This window comes from Poromitra crassiceps (genome assembly GCF_964638095.1).
Source record: "Poromitra crassiceps genome assembly, contig: HAP1_SCAFFOLD_586, whole genome shotgun sequence".
Classification (NCBI taxonomy): Eukaryota; Metazoa; Chordata; class Actinopteri; order Beryciformes; family Melamphaidae; genus Poromitra; species Poromitra crassiceps.
The window spans coordinates 39,930-67,317 of record NW_028151822.1 but is presented as its reverse complement, the minus strand read 5'-3'; the positions used below and the strand labels follow the sequence as shown (position 1 = coordinate 67,317).

Here is a 27,388-nt window from a genome sequence, read left to right as displayed (position 1 = left end):
CACAGCTAAACGTTGCTTCAATGAAGCCGCTGCATACGGACGGATGCGATGCGATTTCCTTCCCCCCAATGACTTCTTCTGTGTGTTTCACTCCACGTTCTCTCATCTGGAGAGCGCTGTCGCCACCTAAGGGTTCTGTAAAATAGGTTAGACACATTCAATACCTCTGAATATTGTAAGAGGCGATGTAAGAGGCATAGATCGACACCCCCCCGTCAAAAAAAAAAATCGAGTTATTGACGCCATTTGGCATCGCTGGCACTCTACGGTAAATTTCTAATGACGCCATATGGTGTCGCTGGCACTGAATGTGTTAAAAGGCAAGCTTGTGATTCGTTTACTGCACTTCCCCAATGAGCAGACTGTGCATAATTTTATGCTTAAAAGGCGTGGTTGTAATGCTTGAGGCCGCCTGTAGCGCCGACACGAAGATATCGAGTGGCTGGCCCACGCCCACTGATCTGCGCTGCGCTGGGCGCAGTTTATAGGCTGATGCAATGATAGGGGCCCTGGAGTGTCTCCTGGCCAATCCAGGAGGCTTGGCAATACTATTTGGACCGTTTGATTTGTGGCTGTGTGTGAACACAAACGAAGCAAGGCACAAATGCAACAATTGTATCAATTAAGCCCCTGAATCAGAACAAAGCGAACGACCTAGAGGTGTGAATACACCCTACGTCTTAAAACAGAGACCGCAAAGTTCAACTTAAATATTAGTTTAGGATCTCTGGGTATGGTCAAGCCAAGATAGGTGAGGCAGTCCTTTGCCAATTTGAATGGGAGATTTTCCAGGAAACCAGGAGTGAAGACATCAGAGAGGCATAAAGCCATAAGACATTGAGGGCCCTATCTTGGTACAGGCGATATCCCCTATTTGCGCTTGCACACCTGTTTGCGTGCCTTAATGATTGCAGTCCGACACGCGCAAGTGTCCAGGTGTTATGCCGAGTTTTTGCACCCCCGTCCGGCCGGCGCTAAACGCATCCCCACCTCACGGGAGCATATTGTAATGATTTATACAGAAATTATATAATTGTCTGGGTAGACGTGACCTCCCTGTTTTCAAAGTTAACAGCCTCGAATTATGGTGGGGATGCAATTCTCGGCGGAGATGCAGAAACATTCACAGCACCTGCCACAGGCTCAAATTAGAGCCCTGCCAAGTCATCTGCACCCCCAAAATGCCAGCGCAAACGGGATTGACAGAATTATTGACAGGTGTGGCCAAGCATTGCCTGGGTGTTACATCAATCAAACCAATCAGATTCCCGTCTCGCAATCGCTTTGTTTGCGCGAGGCATGCAATATTCTCTCATTTTCTCCATGTGTAATTTGGTTAGGCCTATATCTCACAATAACATCACATCATATACCTGTTAAAAACATCTGTGATTTGATGCAATTTGGGTTATATTGTTGACTGGGAAATAGAAACGTGTTTGCAGCGGGGAAACTGCGGAGACAAAATAAAATATGGGAGGATTTAGAGTTGACTCACTTGTGCCGAGGACAGAGAGAGATGGAGAGAGCTTGTTGACAATCGTCTGTGGTGCCAACGACCCTCCGGGTTATGGGATAGGTGAAGGTGAATAGCCTATTGCAAGTAGGCTACAATGTCCATGCTCCAACACGTTTTCTCAATTAATTTCCCTCTTTGCAATGTGATAAAAGTTTCTCAGTGACTTATAGTTGATTGCCTAACTGAATTATCTGCTAATACCCAATTTTAGCAGCCGAATTTGATGTCCTGGCATGGCACGTCTGTGCGTAATGACATATCCAAAAGGAATTACTCTGCAGCACTGCGCTGCGCAGCACGGAGATTATAGTGCGCTCAAGCGTAGCAGTGTATTTTAGCACGTAAGAGGTGCTTTTCAAAGCTCTTAGCGTAAAGTAATTGCGCGCATGCTGACGATATGAGAATGCGATCTGTCCCCACATTTTTGCGCCAAAACGCCTGGTTTGGCATGTGGCACACCTACCCTCATGCATGTCCAGTACAATTCCCAATTTGCATTGCGCGCGCCGTTAAACCAGCGCAAAACCAGAGCAAACACTGAATTACCGATTTTGCAACGATAGGGCCCTGAATCTCAATGCTAAGCAACCGTGTTTGGACAAACTAACCATGATTTACAACATACAGTAAATTTACGTTACCTCCACTCACATACCAGCACATCATAAACTATCTCGTTTTTGGGCTGAGTGCATACACTTTTCATGGGTTTAAGTTGAAGCTGATTTTTCAGAGGATCACACAGATTGAAAGGAGGACACGAAAGGGGCAGGCAGGATCACCACGTATGCTACCGATCGCTCTATCAACTGTCAAAAAAGTTTGATATCTTAAGGACAGCAAATGTAACATTACCACAGATTAAGGTCCTTTAAAGTATTTATTATGCTTTAAAAAGCTGCTTCAGAAATAATGACACAAGATGTGCGTGGGGAGAGAGGGTAAAAAAGAAGAAGCCATAACAGAGCAATCTGTTCATTAAAAACACTTCAAATACATTTTTCTCTCATGTAATGTAGCCTGGCTGTGTCTTGTTGTTCCATATTGCTCAAATCAGGGGTGGCCAACTGCGGCCCGCTGCCCATTTTTAAGTGGCCCGCCATGAATTTAGAAGTTAATAAATAAAAAAATAAAAAGGTTTTTTTCGTTTCCGTTTTAAACTTTAAAACGGAAAAACGAAAACGAAAAAACTGAAAAACTTTGTTTTCATATTTCGTTTTTCCCATGTAAAACCATTGAAAATGGGTTACTTAAGTACCCTGACCTGGTCTATTTTTTTTACATTTGAAAACATACAGAAATACCCATTGTAATAGGTGAGCACATCAATAAACTAATTATTTAGGTAGAAATCTAATTTTTGATGGCACAAGGGTTCCTCCCCCCCCCAATGAAAACTGACTGTTTTCATTAGGCCTTTTGTACTGCTTTTATTATTGTGTATCATATTTTTAGTCTCCCCTTGTCTCTCCTTCCTCCAGCGTGGTGGCAACACACACGCATCCCCAATAGTCTCTGACACCTGCACTTTAAAACTAGCAGTTACATTCTTACACACTCACACGCACCCATCTCTGACACCTGCACTTTAAAACATGCACTTATATTCTTACACATCCACACGCACCCATACATTCATTCATCAGTTCTTATTCCACACTGACACCTCAAGGACCGCAATGGAAATAAGCTTCTAGCTTTATTGTGTTTATCCTTTTGATAATGGTGTGTCTATGTTTGTACAGTATATATGTCTTCATTATCAATAAAGATGTCAATCAATCAATCAATCAATCAACCATTAATGCCATTAAATAGGAATAGGTCTCTTTATCAAAAATAATAATACATAAAATGACGGCCAATATGGTGATTTGATTGTCTATCGCCAATCTCTAATGACCACGATTGGATGATATGAAAATAGGGAGGATCGACCATCCCTAGTCCCGTCCCAACATGACTGGCATGACGCCAACTCCGCAAGCTCTATAGCAGCGTGAAAACTCTGCGACACTGTAATTTGACCTAATTATTATTATTATCTCTGCCAGGAGATGATGTGTTCAGTCATGTGTGTGAGTCTCTGTCTGTCTGTCTGTCTGTCTGTGTGTGTGTGTGTGTGTGTGTGTGTGTGTGTGTGTCTCTGTCTGTCTGTGCGTGTGTTCTCCAATTATATGATCCAGAAGAGAGACTCCAATTCCATGATCCACAGCAAGATGACGGAGAAGTAACATTAACATTTTAAACTGTTGTTTATTCTCCAGTAGAGTCGATGTGGACAACACTCGATGCTTGAAACACGATGAGTGATCTGTCTAAAAACACTGAGCGAATGTGAAAAGTGAAGTGAAAGTATTTTTCTGACTGCCTCGTTCGTCAGGTAACATTATGTACGCTACAGCCCATACATGGAGTTGACTATACGAACATCATGCGTTAATGAGCTTGTCAACATGCTCACATAAATCACCTGAAGTCTGTCAGCAAATTGCTCTGCGACCGCGTAATTGCACGGCACACCTGAGAAGGATTATTCAGGAATGTGTCTGTCATGTCCACTGATGATCACTCCAACCAAGCCAACCTGCCTGCCACAACCTCGATCTGCTGCTCCCGTTACTCCACTTATAGACTATATGCGTCGGATAAAACGTGAGTCCATATAATCCCTTTGATGTGGAGTTATGAATCAATTTAGTTGTATTACACATGCAGGAGAGTTTCCAACTTCCATGATTGGAAGTTGGAAAAGCTCATTACTGTTTTGCTTGCACCTGTGTTTACCCTGCCTTTTCGACACAAAATGGCCACCGTGAAAAAGGCCCATATATGAAATATGAACTATGGATATGAGTATCCTGTTATTATATACAATATATAGGCTACTGTAAGACAGGCTATAAAGCATGCTACGTGCTGTTCACTCTTGGCTGTATGCCAAACTCAATTAAAACAATGTGGCCATTTAATGTTGCCTTGTTATTGGCAAGTGGTTTGGTTTGGCCATGGTTAGCCGTCGTGGTGCCTGGCAGAGATCTGCACTCTACTGAATGCACTTTCTAGTTCATTAATTAATTTAAAGCTGCATTCAGCAATGTTTTTGTGTTCAAATAAGTGTTAAATGGCTCTATATTCTGACAGCAATCACTGAAATAGAGTGTTTGGTCAGTGACTTGAAACCCCCACCCCCCCACTGTCCTCTATCTCTTTCCTGTAGTAGGAAGGAAGTTCGACGGAATCTGACCAATCACGACACGTGTGTCCACGAAAAATGCGGCATATGCGATTCTGATTGGACTAATGAGCGCAAAACCCGCCTTTCTACTTCCCATTCCGGTTGGTGCATGATTCCCCCCCACGAAGTACAGACGGTATGGCGGACGCATTTGAAAATTGCGGACGCCAACTCGTCTGTTCTAAGAGACTAGGGGTTGGGGGTTTCAAGTCACTGACCAAACACTCTATTTCAGTGATTGCTGTCAGAATATAGAGCCATTTAACACTTATTTGAACAAAAAAACATAGCTGAATGCAGCTTTAAGATAGTGGGAAAACATATTGAAGAACATTTTCATAATATGCCAGATTATAGCCAGAGGCTAATTTCCATTTGTACGGTAATCCCTTGGCAGGTTGATGTTATAAAACAGACAATTCCAAACAGTATACAAGTGTACATAAACTTCATAAGCACAAAAGCAAACAACAGTAAATATACAAGCCACAAAACCAGACCGGGTTACAGCCAATCAAAACTAGCAAGAGAACCTCTTTCTCCTCATGCATTCCTACTGTTGCAATTCACCTTATGTAGCCCCGCCCACTTGACCCATTGTGTCATGACTTCCTGTTCAAAACAATGGCAGGTTTACCTGCTCAAACTAGTCTGACTCACCTGGTCAAACCTACAGTAGTTTGACTCACATATGAGTCAGACTAGGTTTCAGATCAGAATCAGAATCAGAATCATGAGTCACAGGAAGTGTAGACACAATCAGAACTTCCGATCGTGTTTACACTTCCTGTTAGTCTCTCAAGCCAGACTGTCCTACATAAGGTGAATAGAGTGCCAAAGGCATGCTCTCTTCCGGGCTAGGCATACATGTACGAACCAAGAGATTTCATCCACCATTTATTTTTCCATATACTGTACATTTTGTAAAATGCTTAAAAAAAATAGTTTTACTCATCACCAAATGATATATTTAGAATCAGGAGAGACCATAGAACATTTCACTCGGACCAAAACTTAAAAAGAAAAACATCGCATTAAACGTAAAAACGTTCCAAGTTTTGGTCCGAGTGAATAGCTGGATCACTTGGTTTGATCACCTAAAACTCTTCTTATAGGCATTTTATGAAATTTTAGATGGAAAGAAGAATGGGGGACGAGATTGGTTCTGGTGCATATGCCTAATCCAGAAGTGGGTGTGACTTTTGCTCTCTATTGGCCCTTGGCTTACTGTAGATCTTAATTAAATAGAGAAGTATGTCTTTCCCTCCAATGCTGCCTTAAGATGTAGGATCAACCTTCGCTTGCTGGCAGTACCCTTCACTGCAAGCATCTGGCTTTGTATCCATGGTGACTATCTTATTTATCTTTACCTCCAGTAGTTATCGCTAGAGTTACCTTGTAGTTCCTCAACTCCCTGTCCACTTTCTTTTGATCCTTATTTTGATATTAGATGACTTCTTAGTAGACTAGTATAAGTCTTTGGCCATAGTGTGGACATTGCTGTGGGATGCTGTTTCTTGGTTACAAAAAATATTCCTCATGTCATTTAACAGAGTACCGCAGGAATGAGTCGGGAAGTAGCACTTCCGGTTCCTAAGGGGAAAAGTGAATGGGATTTTAGTATGGGGATTTCGGTTAAATGCATGAAATAAGGTCTGTGACTGTGGTTAACAAAAGTTTATGAAACAGCAAAGTTTGTGTTCAGCAAGATAATCTTCACAAACCACTTTTGAAGCCTAAATGCGTTTTTTTTATGTGATTTCATAAAAGTCATAAAAGTGTACAACGAAACTGTAATCATATGCGCAGGTGCCAGCACAGTTCGGCAACTCACCTTTCTGTTTGTTTGGGGACTTTGAACTGTTTTTAATGTGTTTTTCTCGGTCTCAAGCACGGTCTGAAGCAACTACTATAAGAATGTTTGCCATCTATATATATATATACATATATACATACACACATATATATGTGTGTATATATATATATATACACACACACACACATATATATATATATATATATATATATATATATATATATATATATATATATATATATATATATATATATATATATATGCATTATGTTACATGCATTTAACCGAAATCCCCATATAAAATCCCATTCACTTGTCCCCTTATGAACCAGCATGGCGGCGGTTTCTGGGTAAGCCTACGAAAATACATCATCCCTGCGATACTCTATAGCAGGTCTATTCAACTGGCGGCCCGCGGGCTGGATACGGCCCGTTTGAATTTTGATCCGGCCCGCCAGAGTTTTATATTAAAGAAAAAGAAAAGAAATGTGGGTGGGGGACAAAAATCTATGACTGGCCCAGGAGAAGCTTTTTTATTTCATTTTTCCTTGTTTGTTACATTACAGTGTTTGATTTTCATCATAATCTGGTTTTCCATAATAATAATAATAAGTTCAGTGTTTATGCCTGTGTTGCTGTCTGTTGTAGTGTAAAACGACTAAAGGGAGAGCAGGTGGTTACATGAAAGTGAGTGAGAAAAGGAGAAGATACTGAATAATGACATCACAACAGTATAATCCTAATGTTAATTTAAAATTAAATATTCTTCTAAATATGGATAAAAGTCCAAAAAACATAAAATTTTCTTAGCGGGCAGCGTCGAGATTCCATTCCTTACAGCACCCCCTACTTAATAATAGTTCCAGCACGGCTGCGGAAATGTGGTGGCGGGTTGTGTCAAGTGTACATATAATGGCTCGGGGTCCGGCCCCCGGCCCCTTAGGTTTCTGACAATGTGGGCCCCTGAACAATTTAATTGAATAGCCCTGCTCTATAGGGATGTTGACTCAGGAGGTCCTGTTATTAGATCAGACTAGTGCAGTGCCCGTTCACCCGTCGGATAGTAGTCCTGCCACAAAGTGTAGCAAAGTGCAGTGCCTCACTGACCTTTAGGGGGGTTGTCGCTAGTGTAGTCCTGGAGCAGTGTTAATTTCATTGAGAAAAACAATGACAAAAATGTTCGTCAACAAACAAGACGTTAACAGGACCTTAACTCATTGAGTGCCAGCCACTTTTGGAGAACGGACGCTCCCAGAGCGTGTTCAGTGATTTCTCGAGGCCCACAGAATATTGTGTAATATTACACACATGTAAACACCGAACACGCACAAAGAACGAGGAGATTCTATTGTATCATCAGCAAAAAAAAGTTTATTGATACCATTTTCCGTTCTTTATTTATGAGCCGGAGAAGATAGGTTGTTTTCAGCAAATTTCAGCGTTTCAAATTAGAAGCTGAGATATTCCGCCTTTTGTGAAATGAAGCATTTCAAGCACATTCACTGAGTCTGAAGCTAATATTTTCTGATGTAGTGATGTGGTGTAGTTGTGTGGTGCCCTGCGTGCCCCACCCCCCTCTCCCCCCCTCAGCTGCAAACTCCTCCCCACACTAACACACAGCCTCACGCACCCAGGTCTATTTTCGGAGTGCTCCGTTTTTGTGCGCCGGCTCCCAGCGCGACACGGAAAAGCCAAACCGGACTGCTGAGAATGGTTTGGCCCTTCAGCGTCGGGTGCTGCTTTTCTGGCGGCTAATCGTGTGGAGAAACTATGCAGACAGACAGACAGAGGCAGAGGGGCTCAGTTGTGGGCGCGGATTGACTGCTGTTCGCAGCCAACGTCAGCTGCAGCCAGAGCCATCTATATGGCTCTGGCTGCAGCATGAGCGGTTTCTCTTTCATCACGGGGCTTTTTCCCGCTGTTTTCCTGACCTTTCTCTAATCTGGAGAGCACTGTCGCCACCTAATGAGTCCGTAAAATAGATTATACACCTTCAATAGCTACAATATTTGTACAGGAGATGCCTGAGGCTTTGATCCACGTCCCACCGTCAAAAAACGCATTTGACGTCGATCGACGTCCTTGGCACTCAATGAGTTAACTAAATAAAAACCAAGTTGTGGTGACAGAAACTATGATCATATCTATTGACACTTTTGTCAATGAATAAAAACTAGATGAAAATATTAGGGAAGGACGAATTGGGAAGAGATCCAATCAGAAGAGGAGAAGAAGTTAAACAGTTAAAGCTGTGTTGGCACGTTTAAGCCTTAATACCATTCCATAATAAGAGATTTATAGATCTTTCCATTGAGTTTGGAAATTCTAGAGAAATATTTAATTAATGCATTAGACTTTAACTAAGCCCATTAGTCAACTAAATCTACCATAGATTTCGTCGACATTTACCAAAATTACCACATTTAGTTTACCAAAGGAGAAGAAGAGTGAGGTAGTGTCCTAAACTCGTTTGATCGTTCCCTATTGGCTCATTTCCACCACATTTTACAGCCCTGCACAGCCCGTCACCACTCGGCTGTATTTGTTTCGACCCGATGGATGTTTTGTTTCCACCACTGCTCGATCTGCCCCCGCCCACACCTGGTCGTCATAGCGACCGCATATCTGCCCTCCGCCCATAACCGAAGTAGGCTATAACATATAACGTTAAAATTAAATCCATACACAGAACTTTTAAACTGTTTATGAAATACTGGTGCCTAAATGACCTACAGCAGTGATACTCAACTGGCGGCCTGCGGGCCATATGCGGCCCGCGGGCGCCCCCTGTGTGGCCCGCGATGGAATTGCAAAAAAATAAAAAATAAATTATATAGATTTTTTTTTTTTTACAGTGCACCTGAACGCAACATGCAAGATACCCGCTGAATAAGGCCATGTTCAGACTAGGAGGCCAAATCTGATTTGTGAACTTTAATGACCTATATGACTTTATCCAGATTGGTTTTATGAGTCTGGACGCTCCAAGTCTGATTTGTGTCACTTGTCCCAAACCACATATGGAGGTACAGTAGTTTCCAATCTGCTTTCGACTGATGTGACTTGAGTGTGGACGCGCAGATCCACCAAATCTGATTTGAACGTCACTCGCAACTCGTCATCAAATGCTTCTGCGCAGGAAAACCACATCACCAACATCACTGACGCCCACGTCGTTACCATAGCAACCCATGCAGATAGGCTGTTTAGGTCTGGCCACACAGATCCGACTTGAGAATCAGATGTGTGGCAGTGCGGACACACTCCCAAATCAGAATTGGGAAACCAATCAAGATAATGATGATTGATCACTTTATCAGCAAATCGGATTTGCCTGTAATGTGAACATGGCCTAAGTGTCAAAATGTTCATGTCATTCTGGCCAATACTCCACTTCTGTTATAGCATTTCAGTCTGGAATATGGAATATCTTTCAATAATCTATGATTTAGCTGCTAAATTGTCAACTACCGCCGTCTGCTCCCTACCCAGGCACTTATGTATGTACTTAACCTAACTAACTATCCGGTGTGCACAACATTGTCAGACTAAACTCCGGCTGACACCCCAAAAACCTACAATCCGCTACAGAAAAATGTATATTGATTGTTTATTAACTGGCCCCTGGCCTTCTATCATTTCACGAAAGTGGCCCTCGGGCAAAGCAAGTTGAGTACCCTGACCTACAGTGTACATGGGCAAATGTGACAATCGGCCAGGAGAATGGATATCACTTTGTTGTTAGTCAAACTCACATGCATGCGCTGCGCGAGGGACGGGGGTTGCGCTACAGAGTGAAGCCTCTACCCCGGCGGCCTCTCACCAGGCAAGACCGCGGCTTCACTTACCCCCGCCTGCGGCCTAGCGCAGACGATGCTGCACACAACTACAGGAGCTTCCTGAGCAGCGGACTTTTTCTCTCTCAAAACAATTGAAAACCACCGCCATGTTAAAGCTGAGTAAGGAGATCGATTTTATTTCACCAGAGGCGAAGGCAGCAACACAAAAGACTGATGGAAATAACATAACAGAAGAGAAGGTAAGCCCCACTAAACTGATATGCATTGACAGTCAGTAGATAGAGTAAACATGATTCTGCCTGACCAATCAGTCGTCTGCAGTGTTTTCACGTCACCGTATGAACCCGGGTTCACAGCGCTAGAACCTCAACAGAGCAGGGACCAAAAGCAGCACCACTCAACCCCGACTCAACCCGGGCTGTCCACGTTTTTGATCGGTGGAATGAGACAAAAAAGCGAGACGAGCTGGGCGGGGCCGCGTTGATACCAGCGGTGGAAATGGGCCATATGTAGTTGACTATATGTAAACACTACATGGAGAATACTGAGTTAGTGAACCATTCCGAACACGGCTACTGTCATCTCTCTCTGAGTCATGTCTAACAACAGGTCCTGACTGTTTCTTCACATTTCCTTTCTCACCACAGCTGTAGATCGGCTGTCCAGTTTGATGATGTCATCAGGAGGCTGTGATGGAGCGGACCCACCCACATCCACTCGGGTGCCAACTGATGAAGGACAAGTAACGAGTGAAAATCCAGGGAATGACCTACCACAAACAAATTCCAACCCCACAACCCAAACAAACCCTGACTCTCAAATACCTGTGACCAATATAGATGATTTTATATCAGAACTAAGCTTCTGCAATGATACATATAAAACCTCCAAATCCCTTTCCAAAACTGTATTAAGTAATGATACTGTACTCTGCTGCTCTAGCCAACACAGTGCAACCCTGCCTGAGAAAGGTCTTCAGGACTTTTCCATCTTGGATGCAAGAAATAATAAAGATCTAGGGAAATCATTCCTAAACAGTTACTCGTTAAACATAAGCCATCTCACAGAGAACAGCTCTTTTTCCAGTGGCTCAAGTGGGGAGAGGCCTGAGGCTGCCTCTAAGAGGCCTGAGGCTGCCTCTAAGCACTTGTTTCATACGGTGGATGACTTGGAATGCGACTCCACCACTGACAACTGTCACATCGGCGATAAAATGGCCGACCGTGATGCAAATCTCCAAGGACCATGCTTGGATGAGGAGGAAGTGGGGATTTGTTTCTGTGAATCCCAGCAACCTGCTGCTTTGAACCGATCTTCACTCAGCCAGTCACTGAATGGACCGTTGCCTCCCCAGCATGCCAGCAGCCCAAACACAAACATTGCTCACACCTTTGATATGTTGCTGGATTCCTCCGGCCAAAAGCTATGCCAGTCTTCCAAGGATACAATACATGTGCCTTCCACAGAGTGCCACATTAATAGAGCTAATGGGACATGTGACAAAGTTGACACATTTGTGGCATCCACTCCTGCATATGTAAAGGTTTATAGCAGTCCCTCCCCCACACTAGATACCCACAGTGTCACTCCACAGAGTCAAGAAAGGACTGCAAAGTTGCATGCAAATGGCTCACAGATCTCAGCCTCTGGGAAGCAGTTGACTACACAAACACCACCTCGTTCCACTCCAGCGGAAACAAAGACCCCCAATTCAAGCAACAGTAGATCAGGCACAGGAGTGTCAACATCCCTTATGATAAGAGACAAGGAGAGAGAGAAAGTCCTGGATTCCAGAACAATTTCAAACATCCCAACTAGCCCCTTGCTTAGGGGCTCCAGCCCAAAATGTCTCTATAGTTCAAGCTGCCCTGTGTTGAGTAATAACTTTAAACTTCGGGACAACGCTCACAACAGGTCAAGCACTAGTGCTCCCAAACTGAAGGGCCTGAACATTAAGTGTAAAAACAAACCACAAGAGCAACTTTCCTTAACATCTACCAGAGCAGAAAGTCCAGTTCCTAGGAAAGCCACTGCTTCCCCAGTCCAGTCACCAAAACCACAAGCCAAGAAGGCAGCCATGTCCAGCTGTTTGAAGACCAGTAAACAGCTTGATATTAGCAGCAGTCTTGCCTCTCCCATATTAAGTGACAGAGGACAACATAAGGCTAAGTCCTGGTCTGCAGGTGCTACATTAGACACCGCACAATCTTCTAAAAAGAAAAAGGAGGTTAATTCGGGCCAAGGGGAGCAGGACTCCCAGGCAGTTAGCATAGCACAGGGCCAGCCAGAGACACCGGCCACTCAGAGGACATTCATAGAAGTCAGATTGTCATCCTCATTGGGGTCTTCATCATCGCCATTCACAACGGTTCTGGCATGCAGAGAAACTGTGAATACAAAGGACTCTAATACAACTCAAAGGTTATTTTCACAAAATGGCGTTAAAGGCAGCACAGATACAAGATTAGCACCTATGCTTTTGCCCTCCAGCTCCACATTTAAACTAGAAAAAACTAATGGGATGGCTGATAATGAAGTACTTAATGCAATGTATTCAACAAATGAAACTCATTCAATCAAAACCAATGGCTCTGAAACTTGTACTACAGCAAAGACGTCCAGCAGGTCTACTCTGTACATAAAAGCATTCGAAAGACGAAGTTTCTCCTCAGATGCTGTCTTACCTGCGGAACCCAATCCCTTCTCTGTCAGACAGAAGATCAAGTCCTTTGAAAACCTGGCTATCTTTGACAAGCCGGTGGTCAAAGGCATTGACATTCAGTCGTATGCTCCGACATGTAGGCCCCCACTGAACCAGAGGCTTTCTGGTTATATGGACTTGGTTAACTCTATTGACTGCCGTGCACTGCGAAGGAGTTTCAGCTCTTATGTGGAGACTCTAAACCCTGCCAGGCCTTTTCATGGCAAATCTCCCTCGAGTATTACACTGATGAACTTTGACCTGCCCCCTTCAAGCTGCAACACCACTCCCCCGCCCCAGGACAAAGTTGGGGGTGAAATTCCCAAAGCTTCGGACGGGGTCACCCCACACACTCCTCCGGTGCTGCGGAGTAAACATGCCAGAGGAAATGCCAACCTGTCCCGCACCAGGCTGCGGGAGCTCAGGGCACTCAGTATGCCTGACCTGGAAAAACTATGCCCAGAGGACTTTTCCAGTGAACCAGGTGCAGTCACATATAAAATTGATACTACAAGGCTTATGGAGTCCCCCATGACTGAGGGCTTCTCCCAGTCTGCAAGCCCCACAGGAGTGGATGTGACCAGGGTGAGCCAAGCTGATCCTGAGGCCAGTGAAGATTGTCAAGGGAGCCCAGGGACCAATGGGCAGCAGCCAGGCTGGTCCATCAGGTGGGGGAAACACATTTCAATTGAACTGATTCCTCAAAACAAGTCAGTGGTTAGTGGACTAAATTTATACATTTCATTGCACACTGATATTCCACTTTGTTATCCCGTAGCATAGCAGCATGACATCATCACGCTGGTCATGACAGGGGCGAGGCCTCTGCAACCGCGTACCTGAAGATTTTTCTAGCAGCGCGTAGCTCCGTAGCTCCCGGAGAGCGCTGCGCTGCCAAGCTCCCCTTAATTCGAGCTATGGTAGCGAACAACAACGGGACTCCCTAAAACACTGTATTTAGTCATCGACAGTAAATAATATTGTAACAGACTGGTTTGTGTAGGTTTTATGTTCTCTCTATATATATATATATGTTATATATATATATATATACAGTATATATACAGCTTTGACATTTTAAATAGCCCCGGCCCCCAGATCTATTCATCTGTCATTGATGTTTTAAAGCACTCATAAATAACATGATATAGACCAATTTCGCGTGGACGTCACGGGTTTACGTCAGTGGTTGCAAAAAACTTACATTGATATAGGAACAGAAGATAATAGGTTGTTCTATTGCAACATCGGCGCACAGCAAATCCGCCATTTTGGCCTGAAAGAGACACCTCTGATTGGCTGTCATGGTTCTATGCTGTTGTCCCATTGGCCATTGAGGCTTTTTTCAAGCCAAAATGGCGGCAGCCTTTTGGCTGCCGCCAAATATATATCAAATATATATCAACTCTTGCCTTCAATACTCTCTGCAAGTAGGAAACAAGCTGTAGAGATTCTCGGAATGAGGGGAAAAAAAAAGTCTTGTGCGCGGCTCAGCCGTATAGACACTGAGCTTTCCCACTGGGTATATGACGATGTCCGGCACTGCCTCTTTGACCAACCCCACAGTGAGTACGGTTCACTTTCTGCAACCAGTTCGGCTCCACCCACGAAAATACACAATCGTTGTTTGCAAACAAAAAAAGTGTCTATATGACATAGTTGACCAGAAATGCAACAATTTGCTTCCTCTCTGTGTGCTATATAGAAGGAAGAGACATAACTCACCACAACGTTCAAATTTTGCATTGGGGCTAGACTTTAGGGACAGTTCTATTGAAGTGAATGGGTAAGTAACTCCCCTGTAAGTGATGTTTGTGTAGATGGGCCATTGTATTTAATTGAGCAGTATTGTGCCATATGTGACCTGTATGCAGAATATATATTACGTGGGGAGACATTTATTTTTGTATCATTGTAAAGTAACAGCACAGTAAATATATTACTACCGTATTTATTTATTAGATTTATTTCAAACATGGTAAAAAACAAAAATAAAGAATAAAAGTAATATAGGCAAGAAGTGCCAAACAATCATAGTCAATTAGAATTCACAGCATACAATATACAGCAAATTCACACTCAATTTACATTTGTTTGTCATGCCCGAAAAGGAGTAAGAAGAAGTTAACACTTATCAAGTCCTACCCCCTGTTTTATATCTATAGGCTTAATATGAAAGTATAATTATAGTGTAATAACATGTTATGCTACTGTAATAATATATAAGAGATGTGTGCATACTCACATTATATCCATAATAATATCACACATACTCTAGAGTTGTGCCTAGTACTTTTGTAGCATACCATGTATACATACTAAAACACTTGCGTGTATACACGCACACACACTATATATTTAATATCATATCAATCTAATATGATGTCTGTAGTTCTTTATAGATCTAGCCTCTTAATAAGTGCACGTGCAAGTTCTTAAGTGCACCAGATTGAAGCATTTTACTTCAAAATCAACATTTTCAATGGGGAAGACGCCTGTCTGTCAAGCTAACGACCAGTAAACAAGTTCCACGTGAAGGGGCCCACCTGTGATTGGCCGAGACTAAGGAGGCGTGGAGATTGGTATGGGTGGGTCGCGGGAGAGAGGGGGGTGTTGTGGAGGAACTGGGGAAGAAGCTGGGTCTGAAAGCGGCTTTGGTTAGAGTGGGAGACTAGTGAGTGTCTTTCGAGGCTTGCTTTGGTGTGACTACGGCCCACTGTAGTTGTACGGTTTTGGGAAGTGCATAACTGGAATACGCCTTGTGTCTAGTTTGTGACACGTTACAATATTAATGTTGTTTTGTGTGTCTGATGCACGTTCTCGTCGGCTCGCAACAACATGCCTGTCACGAGATGAGAGCATTTGAGGAAGCACGTCTATCAACCAGGCATACAGAGAGAGTTGTGTGCTGCCTTCAGGTGCTGCAGCCAGGGTCCGAAAGCTGACAGCTCTATGCGCTACTGTGAAAATCGAATCAAAACGGTGCCTGTTACAGACATCTTTTTTTGGTGGCTGTTTATTGTAGGAAGCGATCAGCACACAGAAGACACAGGATAGCATGCACATTAGTCATGTCTTAGGTTGTATTTATGAAGGTTTATGAAGGAGTGGGAGTCAGGCTACACCTTCCAGCAATCAGCTGCTAATGCTGTGAGCAATTAACAGGTTTAAACAGCTCAAGTTTTGATGGCTAGGAATAGCTAAACACTTCAATCTAACAGACAGAAAAACAAGCCTAAAACTTGGCTCATTTTATTAACAACAAATAATGTGTGAGGGATGACTAAACTTTAAATTAACATATACGGTAATAAGGCTAAAGTGTACTTTTGAAATTATTCCCCCACTTTTATCCTATAGTCAAGGCTAAGAGGCAATTGAGCTTTGCTATACTATTTACTATTGCTACTTTATTTATTTAATATGATACAATACAGTCCTATGTGTCTGAATCGGTCTGAATGGATTTTTTTTGCCTACCCAGCCACTGATCTCGCCGCACGTCACTGGTCTTTGTTTATACATGTGGCTTATTTATAGATAATATACTGTATATGCGTACATTCCTTTCATATACACATAATTAAAATAGATGCATTTTCATACACTTATTATTGTGTATAGTAGTTAATGTGAATGTTTATATACACCCCGGTCCTTTGTTTTAGCCTGTGCATACCTTTTTTATGCGAGTACCAGCACCACCATACATGTGCACCACGCACTGTGCGGAGGGCACCACGTGTCGCGAGGGGCATCATCCAGAGCAGGATTTATACCACGGTCAAAAAGTGCGGTGGATGCAGCGCAGTTTGGCCGTAATGCCCCTTCTAAAATGAACTATCCACACGACCAGCTTGGTTTTAAGTCTACCTGTTTTGAACTGGTGCCCTTAAATGAAAGTTGTGGATCTCCTCATTTAAATCTACATTACATTGAGAGTTATGCAAGCCAGAGCTGATTCTGATTCTGATGATGGTTTGTCATTTCTAAAAAGTTGGTCCCCAGAAAAAAGTTTGGGAAACACTGCTCTACGCTACCCAGATGCCCCAAAGTTTGAAATTGTATCCTTTAATTATAGCGCCCTCATCAGGCCAATTGGGAACATATTTCTGGAGCATATAGAAGCCACCACTGCCAATGGGCAAATGTCATGTCGCGGCAGAAAAACCAAAATAAGTCGATAGAAAAACAAAGGGGTTTCAGCCACTAGGGGCCTTGAACCCCTAAAATGCGAATTCTCAAGCAAGGGATGCAAAGTGTGTGTCTTAAACTATGGATTGTTTTTCTCTGCAGTTTAAACGGGCTGCTCAGTTCTCCAGTGAACCAGAGCAAGCTGCAAGCGGTCCTGTCCTCCCTCACAACAAAATCAGATGTGTTGGCCCTGCTCCAGGAAACCAAGGCCCTCTCCGAGGTAATCACACAATGCTTACACACACACACACACACACACACACAGTCCCATAATACAGTAAAGACTGGACATGTATTTGTGATTTAATGACTGATACAGTTCTCGGTAGAATGTATTTTTAAAACCATACTTTTTGTTTAAATTGGTTATCAAATTGCTTTCCTTTGCATCTGAACTGTCCACAGGTTCACAACAATACTCATTTTGTTGTCCTTATTAAAGAGGAAGGCTCTGGCCTGGGTTTCAGTGTCGCTGGTGGAGTGGACCTTGAGCAGAAGGCAGTAACTGTAAGTATAGAACGGTATAGGGATATTACACTAAATTATACTGACACCCAATAAACTGTGTAGAAGTGAAACAAGAGACTGGTTGATTATGTGAATTCCAGCCGAATAATGCCATCTAAAGTCACACAAACAATGAAGATCTACCAACGTATCTTGTCACACCAAAGGACAGTGTTAAAGATCTCTCAACATCAAATAGCCTACTCAAATCCCAAACATCAGCATGTTGCCAACAACAATGCAAAGCAAACACAGTGAATGGTGTCAATACATAGACATCAACACAGCAGTCAATACCTGACGAACCTCATAATAAACTCACTGATGTAGTTCAGTTCTTGAAGAGGAAGGTGGCGCCGGAGGTATTTTCTGGACAATTGAATTGAATTGCAGAGCCGGAGAGCGATGCAGTAGGGGTGTCAAAAATAATCGATTATAAGATGCATCGTGATGCAGACGTGCACGATTCTGCATCGATTCACAAATGTCAAAAATCGATTATTAAAAATAATAATAATAATAATAATAATTTAATAATCAAATAAAATATAATGGAAGTACATGCAGTTGTTTATTTTAATTATGGATCATAATACAATGCAAAAAAGAAAGTGAGAAAAAAGAAATCATGTATTGGGGAAAAGATGCATCGAGATGCATCGATAATCGTAATCGAATCGAATCGTAGCCCTCTGAATCGTAATCGAATCGAATCATGAGGCCAGTGAAGATTCACAGACCTACGATGCAGGGGTACAGTTTTAGATGTACGCATGCGTGAAGTCGGTACAGGTCTAGACAAGGTTGGCACAGGTCTTGACGTACGCATGCGCAAGTCAGAGTTGCCAAGTCCACTGATTATAAGCAACTTTGGGTTTCCAACTGTATAAAACGTCCTATAATGTTACAAACTTTCAACTAATTACACATTTAAAGCAGCGTATATGATATTATATATGCTTGTGTGCATTAGTGTCTTTAGGATGATTGAATGTTTGTATGTTTCATGACCGATGTTGACAGACAATTCTCCCCTAGTCTTGTTATTTTCACACATGAACTCCGGATCAGGTGAGGGTTGCCCCCCACTGAGCCTGCCCCGGATGATACGTGAAGTGTACCCTTTCACACATGAGGCATGTTGCTTTCACACATGAGTAGCACCTCCGCAGAGTTTGTAAAGTAGAGAGGGGGCGGGGGTGGGGGAATTTGGGCATGACCACACGACTTGTGAAAACGAAAAATACATAATGGGCGATAACTGCCTAACGTTCACGGCATATAATCGTTTGCGCATAACGTTAGTAAGTAATTAATTAAACAACCCTACAACTCACGCCCAGATGCATCGATTTCCTCGAGTCGCAAGCACTACAAACAAAACAGGTCTTTGCTATGTTCAGTCCTAAAATGCATCCAACCTACTAGAATTATACAGAATACAGGAAGCTAGACGTTTTTACCTTCAAAATAAAATAAATGTTGTATTACTTAGTAACAAAAAATTAGAATGTCGACTCACTACGGGTTAAAATGGACTTTTCGAAGGGAGCAGATATTCTTCCAGTTTATCTCCGTTCTGTATCTTTCGAAACACACACAAAAAACATTACACGTGCATTTACTTTATTTAATTGCCATTATTGCGAAGATTATACCCGGAAGTTTTCGTTTTATACTGCCTGACTTGACGCTACTTGGCATTTGCGGTTCTGCCATTGAATCTTAATAAACGCTGTGTACACGTTAAATCAAAGACATGAACGCAACCAGATCCAGATACCCTACCTAGCGATGTCCAATACTGGGAAGCGGGACGACCCTCGCGTCCAAAAATGCTTATTAAATGTGTGTGCTGTGCGAAGCAGACATGAAATCAGATCAGAGCCATGAGCCTTTCAATCCAGCAATCCAGCAACATGTTGGCTGTCACACACGGAGCAGGTTTGAGCTGGCATGTGTTTTTTGCTCGCTCATTCACATCGACTATTTATATAATAATAATCTGTCGCGATGTCTCTGTCCTCATGCACTCACGAGCTGACTACTTCACGGAGCTCTGGAGGGGGGGGGGGGGGGGGGGGGGGGGGGGGGGGACAATCCGCCCCTGTGTGTACCCTGAGCCCAAGACTTCCCTCCGGCTAGGAAGAGGCTCCGCGGGAGCGCGCATGAGCCACATGCACACATTCACACATTACAGCCATCCGCATGGCCTCTAGATAACTCCTGAATTCCAAACATGTCTGAAAGCGTTCTCTGACTGCCTGGAAGCAGGCTGCAGTCTAAGCTCTACCATTGATGCCGACCATTTCAGTCGGCAGCGGAAGGAAATCCCTTTCCAGTCCCTGCAAGCTCTGCCATTGGCTCTGACCAGCTCCGACCATTTCAGTCGGAGCGCTCCCTGTGTGTCGCTCTAAAATGCCTCCGCCGCTGTGAAACAACAACAACGCTATCTAGCAAGCTAGCATTACTACACGCTGAAAATGGCAAGTTTTGATGAAGATTTGGATTGTGCAATAAAGCAGGCCTGCTTGGTACTTTCGGTGGATGGTTGTAAGATAACAGAGTCATTTTCCCTGCTACTGTAGACCAGAGTGAGACTGGCAAGCGAGACTAATTCCCCCAACGTTGATTACATTCCCTGGGGCGAATTCTGCCTGATTCTGCCTGACCAATCAGTCATCTGCAGTGTTTTCACATCACCATATGGTACTGGGTCCACAGCCCTGGAACCTCGACAGAGGTGGTACTAGAAGTAGCACGACTCAACCCGGGCTGTCCCGGTTTTTGACCGGTGGAATACTATAAAAATGTGAGTCGAGCCGGGCGGGGCCAAGATTCCCCCCTCCCGATTTTCTCGGGGGTGCTCCCGATTTGAGCCGCGTCGGGCAGATAATCTTCCCAAATTATCCCGTAGTGTGTGGGGTTCAAAGATTCACAATCGGGAAGACTGCCTCTTCCCGATTGTGAATCGGGCATATCTAACATGTTAGATATTTACAACTCGACAGGCGATTGCATCTTGAGCAGAGAGCCAGTAGTAGCTGTGTTTCCATTACAGTTTTTCGCAAAATAATCTGGTCCGCGTCCGCCCGCAGCCCCGCACAGAAACAAAGGACGAGGAAATTGTCATCGAGTTGAAATACCCGTGCGTCTTTGAACGGGAAGGAAAACGAATGCTATACTGCAAAGCATGTAGCCTACAACAAGCCTACAACAATAACATACACCTCGACCAGGACATCCTTCAAAAACGTTTTACCACCGCGTATATGTGCTGAGGAATGATTTGCATCCCTGTCTGCATGTCATACGGGCTGAGAGAGAGAGGGATTGCAGGGCCGCTTCTGGGCCTTTTGGGGCCCTATGCAACATCAGAGTGGGGGCCCCAAACCACTGTCATCATAGTATCCCTGAATGAACATGAGGAGGCATAGGCTACTTCATTATCAATAACGCTTTTAATTAATAAATTAAGCACAATATGAACAATAACTGTTAAAAATATATGGAAATGAAAGTTCACAAATATTAGTTAAACAAATCCTTTCAGTGCAAATGCATTATAAAAACAAAAAATAAGATTTGTTTAGAAAACGAAATGACACAAATGTATTATTATTATTATTATTATTATTATTATTATTATTATTATTATTATTATTATTATCATTATTACTACTACTACACCCGGTGCGCACACTGAATAGGCCTATTATACTATATACTATAGACTATTATACTTTTCTGTCACATCGTCATTATTAAGCCGGCTTATGACTGCATAGTATCTTAATTACTCAAAATATAAGGCGACTAAAATTGGCCAACCATATTTTTATTCGGGCAACCAAAAGCTCTTGCCAGGTTGCCCCTCCGGCAACCACTTTTAAAAGTTAACGTCGAGCCCTGCTTCCAAGGTGAATCTTGGGCATAATCTTCTAGTGTGTGGGGTTGCGTTTGAACAGACGCGATTGTGTGTGTGTCCCAAGATTGAAATGTAAAAAAATTGGCTCTCTCTGTCCTGTAGTGTGTGGGCTCTCAAGATTTGTATAATCTTCAAGGATTTGAAAATCCTCTAGTCTGGGGTAGGCATAATACCAGCAGTGGAAATGGGACATTAGAGCCCCCTTCTCTGAGGAAGACCACCTCTGGCAGCCACCCAACTTCCAGGAATCTGGAACCCACTATTAAGCACCCCTCCCCAGGCTACACACAGACCCCCACCCCGCCAGGACCTTTTGCCCCTGGTATTCCAATATAAATGTTGTGGTCCTGGTACTCCTACCATCCTCCAGGGACCTATGTTATCCACCGGCCAGACCTTGCTGGCCCACATTTAAACACCCCTCCCGGGGTACAGACAGCCAGCCGTACCCCGGGATCTCGTGCCCCTGGTTAGCTAAATAATAAACGTACCAAACTTTAGCTTGCTTGCTAATGTGGACTTTGCTATCTAGCTACAGCTAACATCAGTGTTTGGCCACTGCTCGCCTGCCTCATTCACACTGATGGCTTTTCTCATAAATAATATTAAAAAAAAAATATATATATAGGTGTCTATTGCAAAGAAAAACATTGTCTTTTATTTTTTAAGGCTAATCGGAAGGGAGTTTACTTATTGTGGTTGATTATGGTTAGTTTCACGGAGGTTAAACTCACGCATGCATACTAAAACTGACCCGACTTTGCACATGCGTAGCTCTAAAACTGTACCACCGTCCTTAACTCATTGAGTGCCAATGACGTCGATCGGCGTCAAATCAAATAGTAACGTTGAGTGCCAATGACGTCGATCGGCGTCAAATGCATTTTTTGACGGTGGGACGTGGATCAAAGCCTCAGGCATCTCCTGTACAAATATTGGAGCTATTGAAGGTGTATAACCTATTTTACGGACCCATTAGGTGGCGACAGTGCTCTCCAGATTAGAGAAAGGTCAGGAAAACAGCAGGAAAAAGCTGTGATGAAAGAGAAACCGATGCATGCTGCAGCCAGAGCCATATAGATTGCTCTGGCTGGAGCTAACATTAGCTGCGAACAGCAGTCAATCCGCGCCCACAACTGAGCCCCTCTGTCTCTCCTGCATAGTTTCTCCACACGATTAGCCGCCAGAAAAACAGCACCCGACGCCGAAGGGCCAAACCATTCTCAGCAGTCCGGTTTGGCTTTTCGGTGTCGCGCTGGGAGCCGGCGCACAAAAACGGAGCGCTCTGAAAATAGACGCTGGGTGCGTATTAGGCTGTGTGTTAGTGTGGGGAGGAGTTTGCAGCTGAGGGGGGGGAGAGGGGGGTGGGGCACGCAGGGCACCACACAACTACACCACGTCACTACATCAGAAAATATTAGCTTCAGAGTCAGTGAATGTGCTTGAAATGCTTCATTTCACAAAAGGCTGAATATCTCAGCTTCTAATTTGAAACGTCTGTTTTTGCTGAAAACAACCTATCTTCTCCGGCTGATAACTAAAGAACGGAAAATGGTATCAATAAACTTTTTTTTGCTGATGATACAATAGAGTCTCCTCGTTCTTTGTGCGTGTTCGGTGTTTACATAGTAATATCACACAATATTCTGTGGGCCTCGAGAAATCACTGAAAACGCTCTGAAACTCTGGCACTGGGAGCGTCCGTTCTCCAAAAGTGGCTGGCACTCAATGAGTTAAATTAATGCAAAAACGTTTTACTCTGTAGGCTTACTCTGTGCATGAATACCATGAACATTGACTTTTCATGCGTCTATTTCTAATTTGAGATTGTTTTCTGTTTTTGCTCCATCTATGTGTACAGTTTGCACTAAGTCAAATTCCTCATTTGCAATCTGCAAATGAGACATTGCATTTGCAATTACTCACTATGGCCAGGGCCGTAACCAGAGTTCTGAAATAGGGGAGGTCCAGCAAGGGGAGGCGGATTCGGCGCCGCCGAAAAAAAATTGAGGTTTTTTTCCCCCCTTTTTAAGCCATATTTAGAGTAATATATCATTTTAAATCAACATTAGGATTATACTGTTGTGATGTCATTATTCAGTATATTCTCTTTCATGTCACCACCTGCTCAGCTCTGCTGTCAACATAATTGTAACTAACAAACACAAACTGTTTTAGCCAAATTCATATCAAAATGACACCTACAAACACAGGTACACAACCCAAGCCGTACACAACACACAAAGTTAGACAGACTAGACACTTACTTTCTTGGTTGTTGCTAAAAAATCTGTCAGTGTGTGTCACTCACTGTCTGTCGTTCACTCGCTCACTGTCTCGCAGCTCGCTCACCTTCAATTATCTCGCCAGGCAGACAGACAGTCATCACTCACCACCATGCTGCTGCTCTCTCAGAATCAAGTTACCGTGGATGCGGCGTCAGATGACTTCCTGCCTGACCTGCCTTTCGTTTCAAAATAAAAGCGATCCCGTGTTTTTCATGCTTTTCCTGTTTTCCATGCAGATTGTTTTATTTTTTTACAATCTTCGTTCTCAGGACACTACAATTTTCTGTTCCCAAAGTCCGAACTGAATTGGGGAAGAAAGCTTTTAGGTTCTCTGCACCCACCGCATGGAACAGTCTGCAGTCTGATCTTAAACTTAATAGCTTAGTAACCTTAAATGGTTTTAAGGCCATGGTAAAATCTCTTGAGAACAGGCTGTCTGTATGCAAATGTTTTATTTGATCATTTTAATGTTTTTCAATTGTATGTGTTTATGTGTTTGTTTGTTGTAACTTTGTGTTGCTGCTGTTTCTTGGCCAGGTCTCTCTTGTAAAAGAGATCTTTGATCTCAATGGGACAAACCTGGTTAAATAAAGGCAAAAAAAAAAAAAAAAATCTCTGAAATATTAAAAAAATCTCTGAAATATTAGGGGAGGTCCGGACCTCCCCGTCCTCATAGCTAGCTACGGCCCTGACTATGGCTATTAAATTGAATCTTGAATATGTGAGTTTACCTGCTATATAGTACACAGAAGACATGCATTAAAATTTACACTGCACTAAACAAATCCCATCGCTCCCAGGTTCATCGGGTCTTCACCAAAGGTGTAGCTAGCCTTGAAGCCACTATCCAGAGAGGGGACAGCATTTTATCCATAAATGGCACAAATCTGGAGGGCAAAACCCATGGAGAGACTCTGTCTTGCCTACATCAAGCTAGGCTGTCTAGCCAAGCCTTAGTAGTCATCCGAAGAGGCAAGGACAGTGAATTAAGTGTCTTTGACAGACATGACATGAGCGGCCACCCAAGGAGGATCTTCTCTGCCAAGGAGAAGTCTGTGGAGGCTGGAGCAGGTGAGGACCAGGGTTATATCTGTGGAAATATGGACAAAGTTGCCAATGGTTGTGATGAATAAAAAGTAGTTTAAGTCCCACTGCAGTAGGGCTTCTGCTACTGAACATCTGTCTCATAACTATTGGCTTTATGTTTTAATTCTGTTAATGTTACCTTCTTCAATAATCTGTGAATATATTCTTGATGTCAACTGTAAAACTTTGAGTAAATACTGTAACCAACACTGACATAAAGATTTAGGCCCAATCCCAATTCTTATTTTTACCCCTACCCCTAGTTTTTGAGTGCCCCTTTTCCCCCTTGCCCTTCAAAACAGAGCCACAAGGGGTAGGGGTTAAAAACAATCGCCTATAGGAAATGGGGCACCACTCAGATTCTCATAGATACACTATTTTGTCATCATATTGTACAGTATATTACCAGAAATTAATCAATTAAATTATTGATTGAATTATTGATTAATATTTAAATTATACTATTTTATTAGTTGATTGGTTTGCTCAGGAGTCACTGGAAAACATGATTATAACATTATAGTAGGCTAGGGCCTATGCAAATGTACGTTGATATTGTACATAATATTCTGTTTTTTTACATTTTATTCTGGCAATTGGGTTGCTTCATAATCTGGATATTTAACTATTCCATTTTGGTTTTCGCTGGGTCGGGTGTCCAAAAATAATTTATTTTATAGCTCCATAGTCACGTTTCAGTGTTAAATGCTTTTTACACAGACCTGCTTGGAGAATGCAGATCCATGCTGGCTGGCTGGTGCTTCTGCGACTGTTCCTACAGTAGCTTAGAAGAGGGCGCCCATACTGTCTATGTTAAAATAGTCGCAAAATAGCTAACCAAAACTTACAAAAAATATGTGAATGTCTTCCTTTAATGTCGATACTAAGGATCACTGGGTTGGAATGTTGAAACACACATTTCAAAACTCGATCACTGGGCTGGCTGCAGCCGCAAACAGGAAACCTGCCTCGGCTCAGTGCAGGCAGCCTCGGCTGAGTGAATGCAGGGAGCCGCAGCACCAATTGCGATCCAATTTCTTTCTGAAATGTTGCCACAAACGAATTCCACACATCAAGAGCATCCAGAGTCCTTTATATCGACATTAAACTCAGATATAAACAAACACATCAAGAGCATCCAGAGTCCTTTATATCGACATTAAACTCAGATATAAACAAACACATCAAGAGCATCCAGAGTCCTTTATATCGACATTAAACTCAGATATAAACAAACACATCAAGAGCATCCAGAGTCCAGAGAAAAATTCCCTTTCCTCCCTTTATTTATTTAGATTTTAATTTATTTACATGTATTTTGAGTATCTTGAATAGTAGTAAGCTCCCAAAAATACAGGAATTGTGCATTTTGTCAAAGAAGCACAACATTTCTAACATAGTGAGTGAATACCACAAGGTTTATTTTTAGATGTGGAGGGAAGTCAGATTTGGCCTCAATTCCAAGATGGCCGCCATTTCTCCGGAATATACAAATGTGCTTATAACAATTGTGCATTTTTTCAAAGAAGCATTAAATTTCTCACATAGTGAGTGAATACCATGAGGTCTATTGTCAGATGTGGAGGGAAGTCAGATTTGGCCTCAATTTCAAGATAGCCATAAAAAAAATTACCTTATGGTATATTCTGTATGTTAGAAGAAGTGCACAAGTGTTATAAGCATATTTGTACATTGGAATCGGGGAAATGGCGGCCTTGGATTTGAGCTCAAATCCGCCTTCCCTCCACATCTGACAATAAACCTTATGGTATTCACTCACTATGTGAGAAATGTTGTGCTTAAAAAAAAGCCATTTCCATACTTAAAATGTAATTAATTGTATATTTCTCAGTGGTGAATGTAGGTCCAGATGGCGTTTTAACCGTGGAGCTTCAGAAGAGCTCTGCTGGCCTGGGCTTCAGTCTGGAGGGGGGCAAAGCCTCAGCCCATGGAGACAGGCCACTTAATGTCAAACACATCTTTAAAGGTGAATTTTAGATGGAACTCTCATAGAAAGCTGTACCAGTATGCAGAAAGCCAAATACTGATCTAGGACCACCAGTCAGTGCGTATTGCAATATGACATTCACAATAACTTGAGAGACAAACTGGCCTTAGAGCACACATTTTCTAAGATCTCGTGGGCAGTCATAGCAATCCATGCATCCACACAAAATTTATAATTTTAAATGTTATTTGTAGCTTATCTAAAAAATAAAAATAAATCTCATCCAGACCCTTCTCCCTATCTGTGCCAAGAAAAGAAGCATTCCTCTGCGATCCACTCTGAATCAGCGTCACACATTGTCCC

General features: G+C 42.8%; 1 protein-coding gene across 1 annotated transcript in view; it reads left to right on the top strand.

The window, feature by feature from the left end:
* LOC310771391 (PDZ domain-containing protein 2-like) overlaps positions 1-27,075 on the top strand; it is a gene marked incomplete at its 3' end in the record, with an annotated part of 34,910 nt that extends 7,835 nt beyond the window's left edge. The window contains exons 4-8 of the mRNA XM_083664014.1: positions 12,881-13,742; positions 17,371-17,488; positions 17,674-17,775; positions 24,792-25,062; positions 26,930-27,075. Coding sequence (XP_083520140.1) covers positions 12,881-13,742; positions 17,371-17,488; positions 17,674-17,775; positions 24,792-25,062; positions 26,930-27,075 — 1,499 coding nt within the window. The remainder of the gene's footprint in view (positions 1-12,880; positions 13,743-17,370; positions 17,489-17,673; positions 17,776-24,791; positions 25,063-26,929) is intronic.
* Between the last annotated feature and the right edge of the window lie 313 nt (positions 27,076-27,388).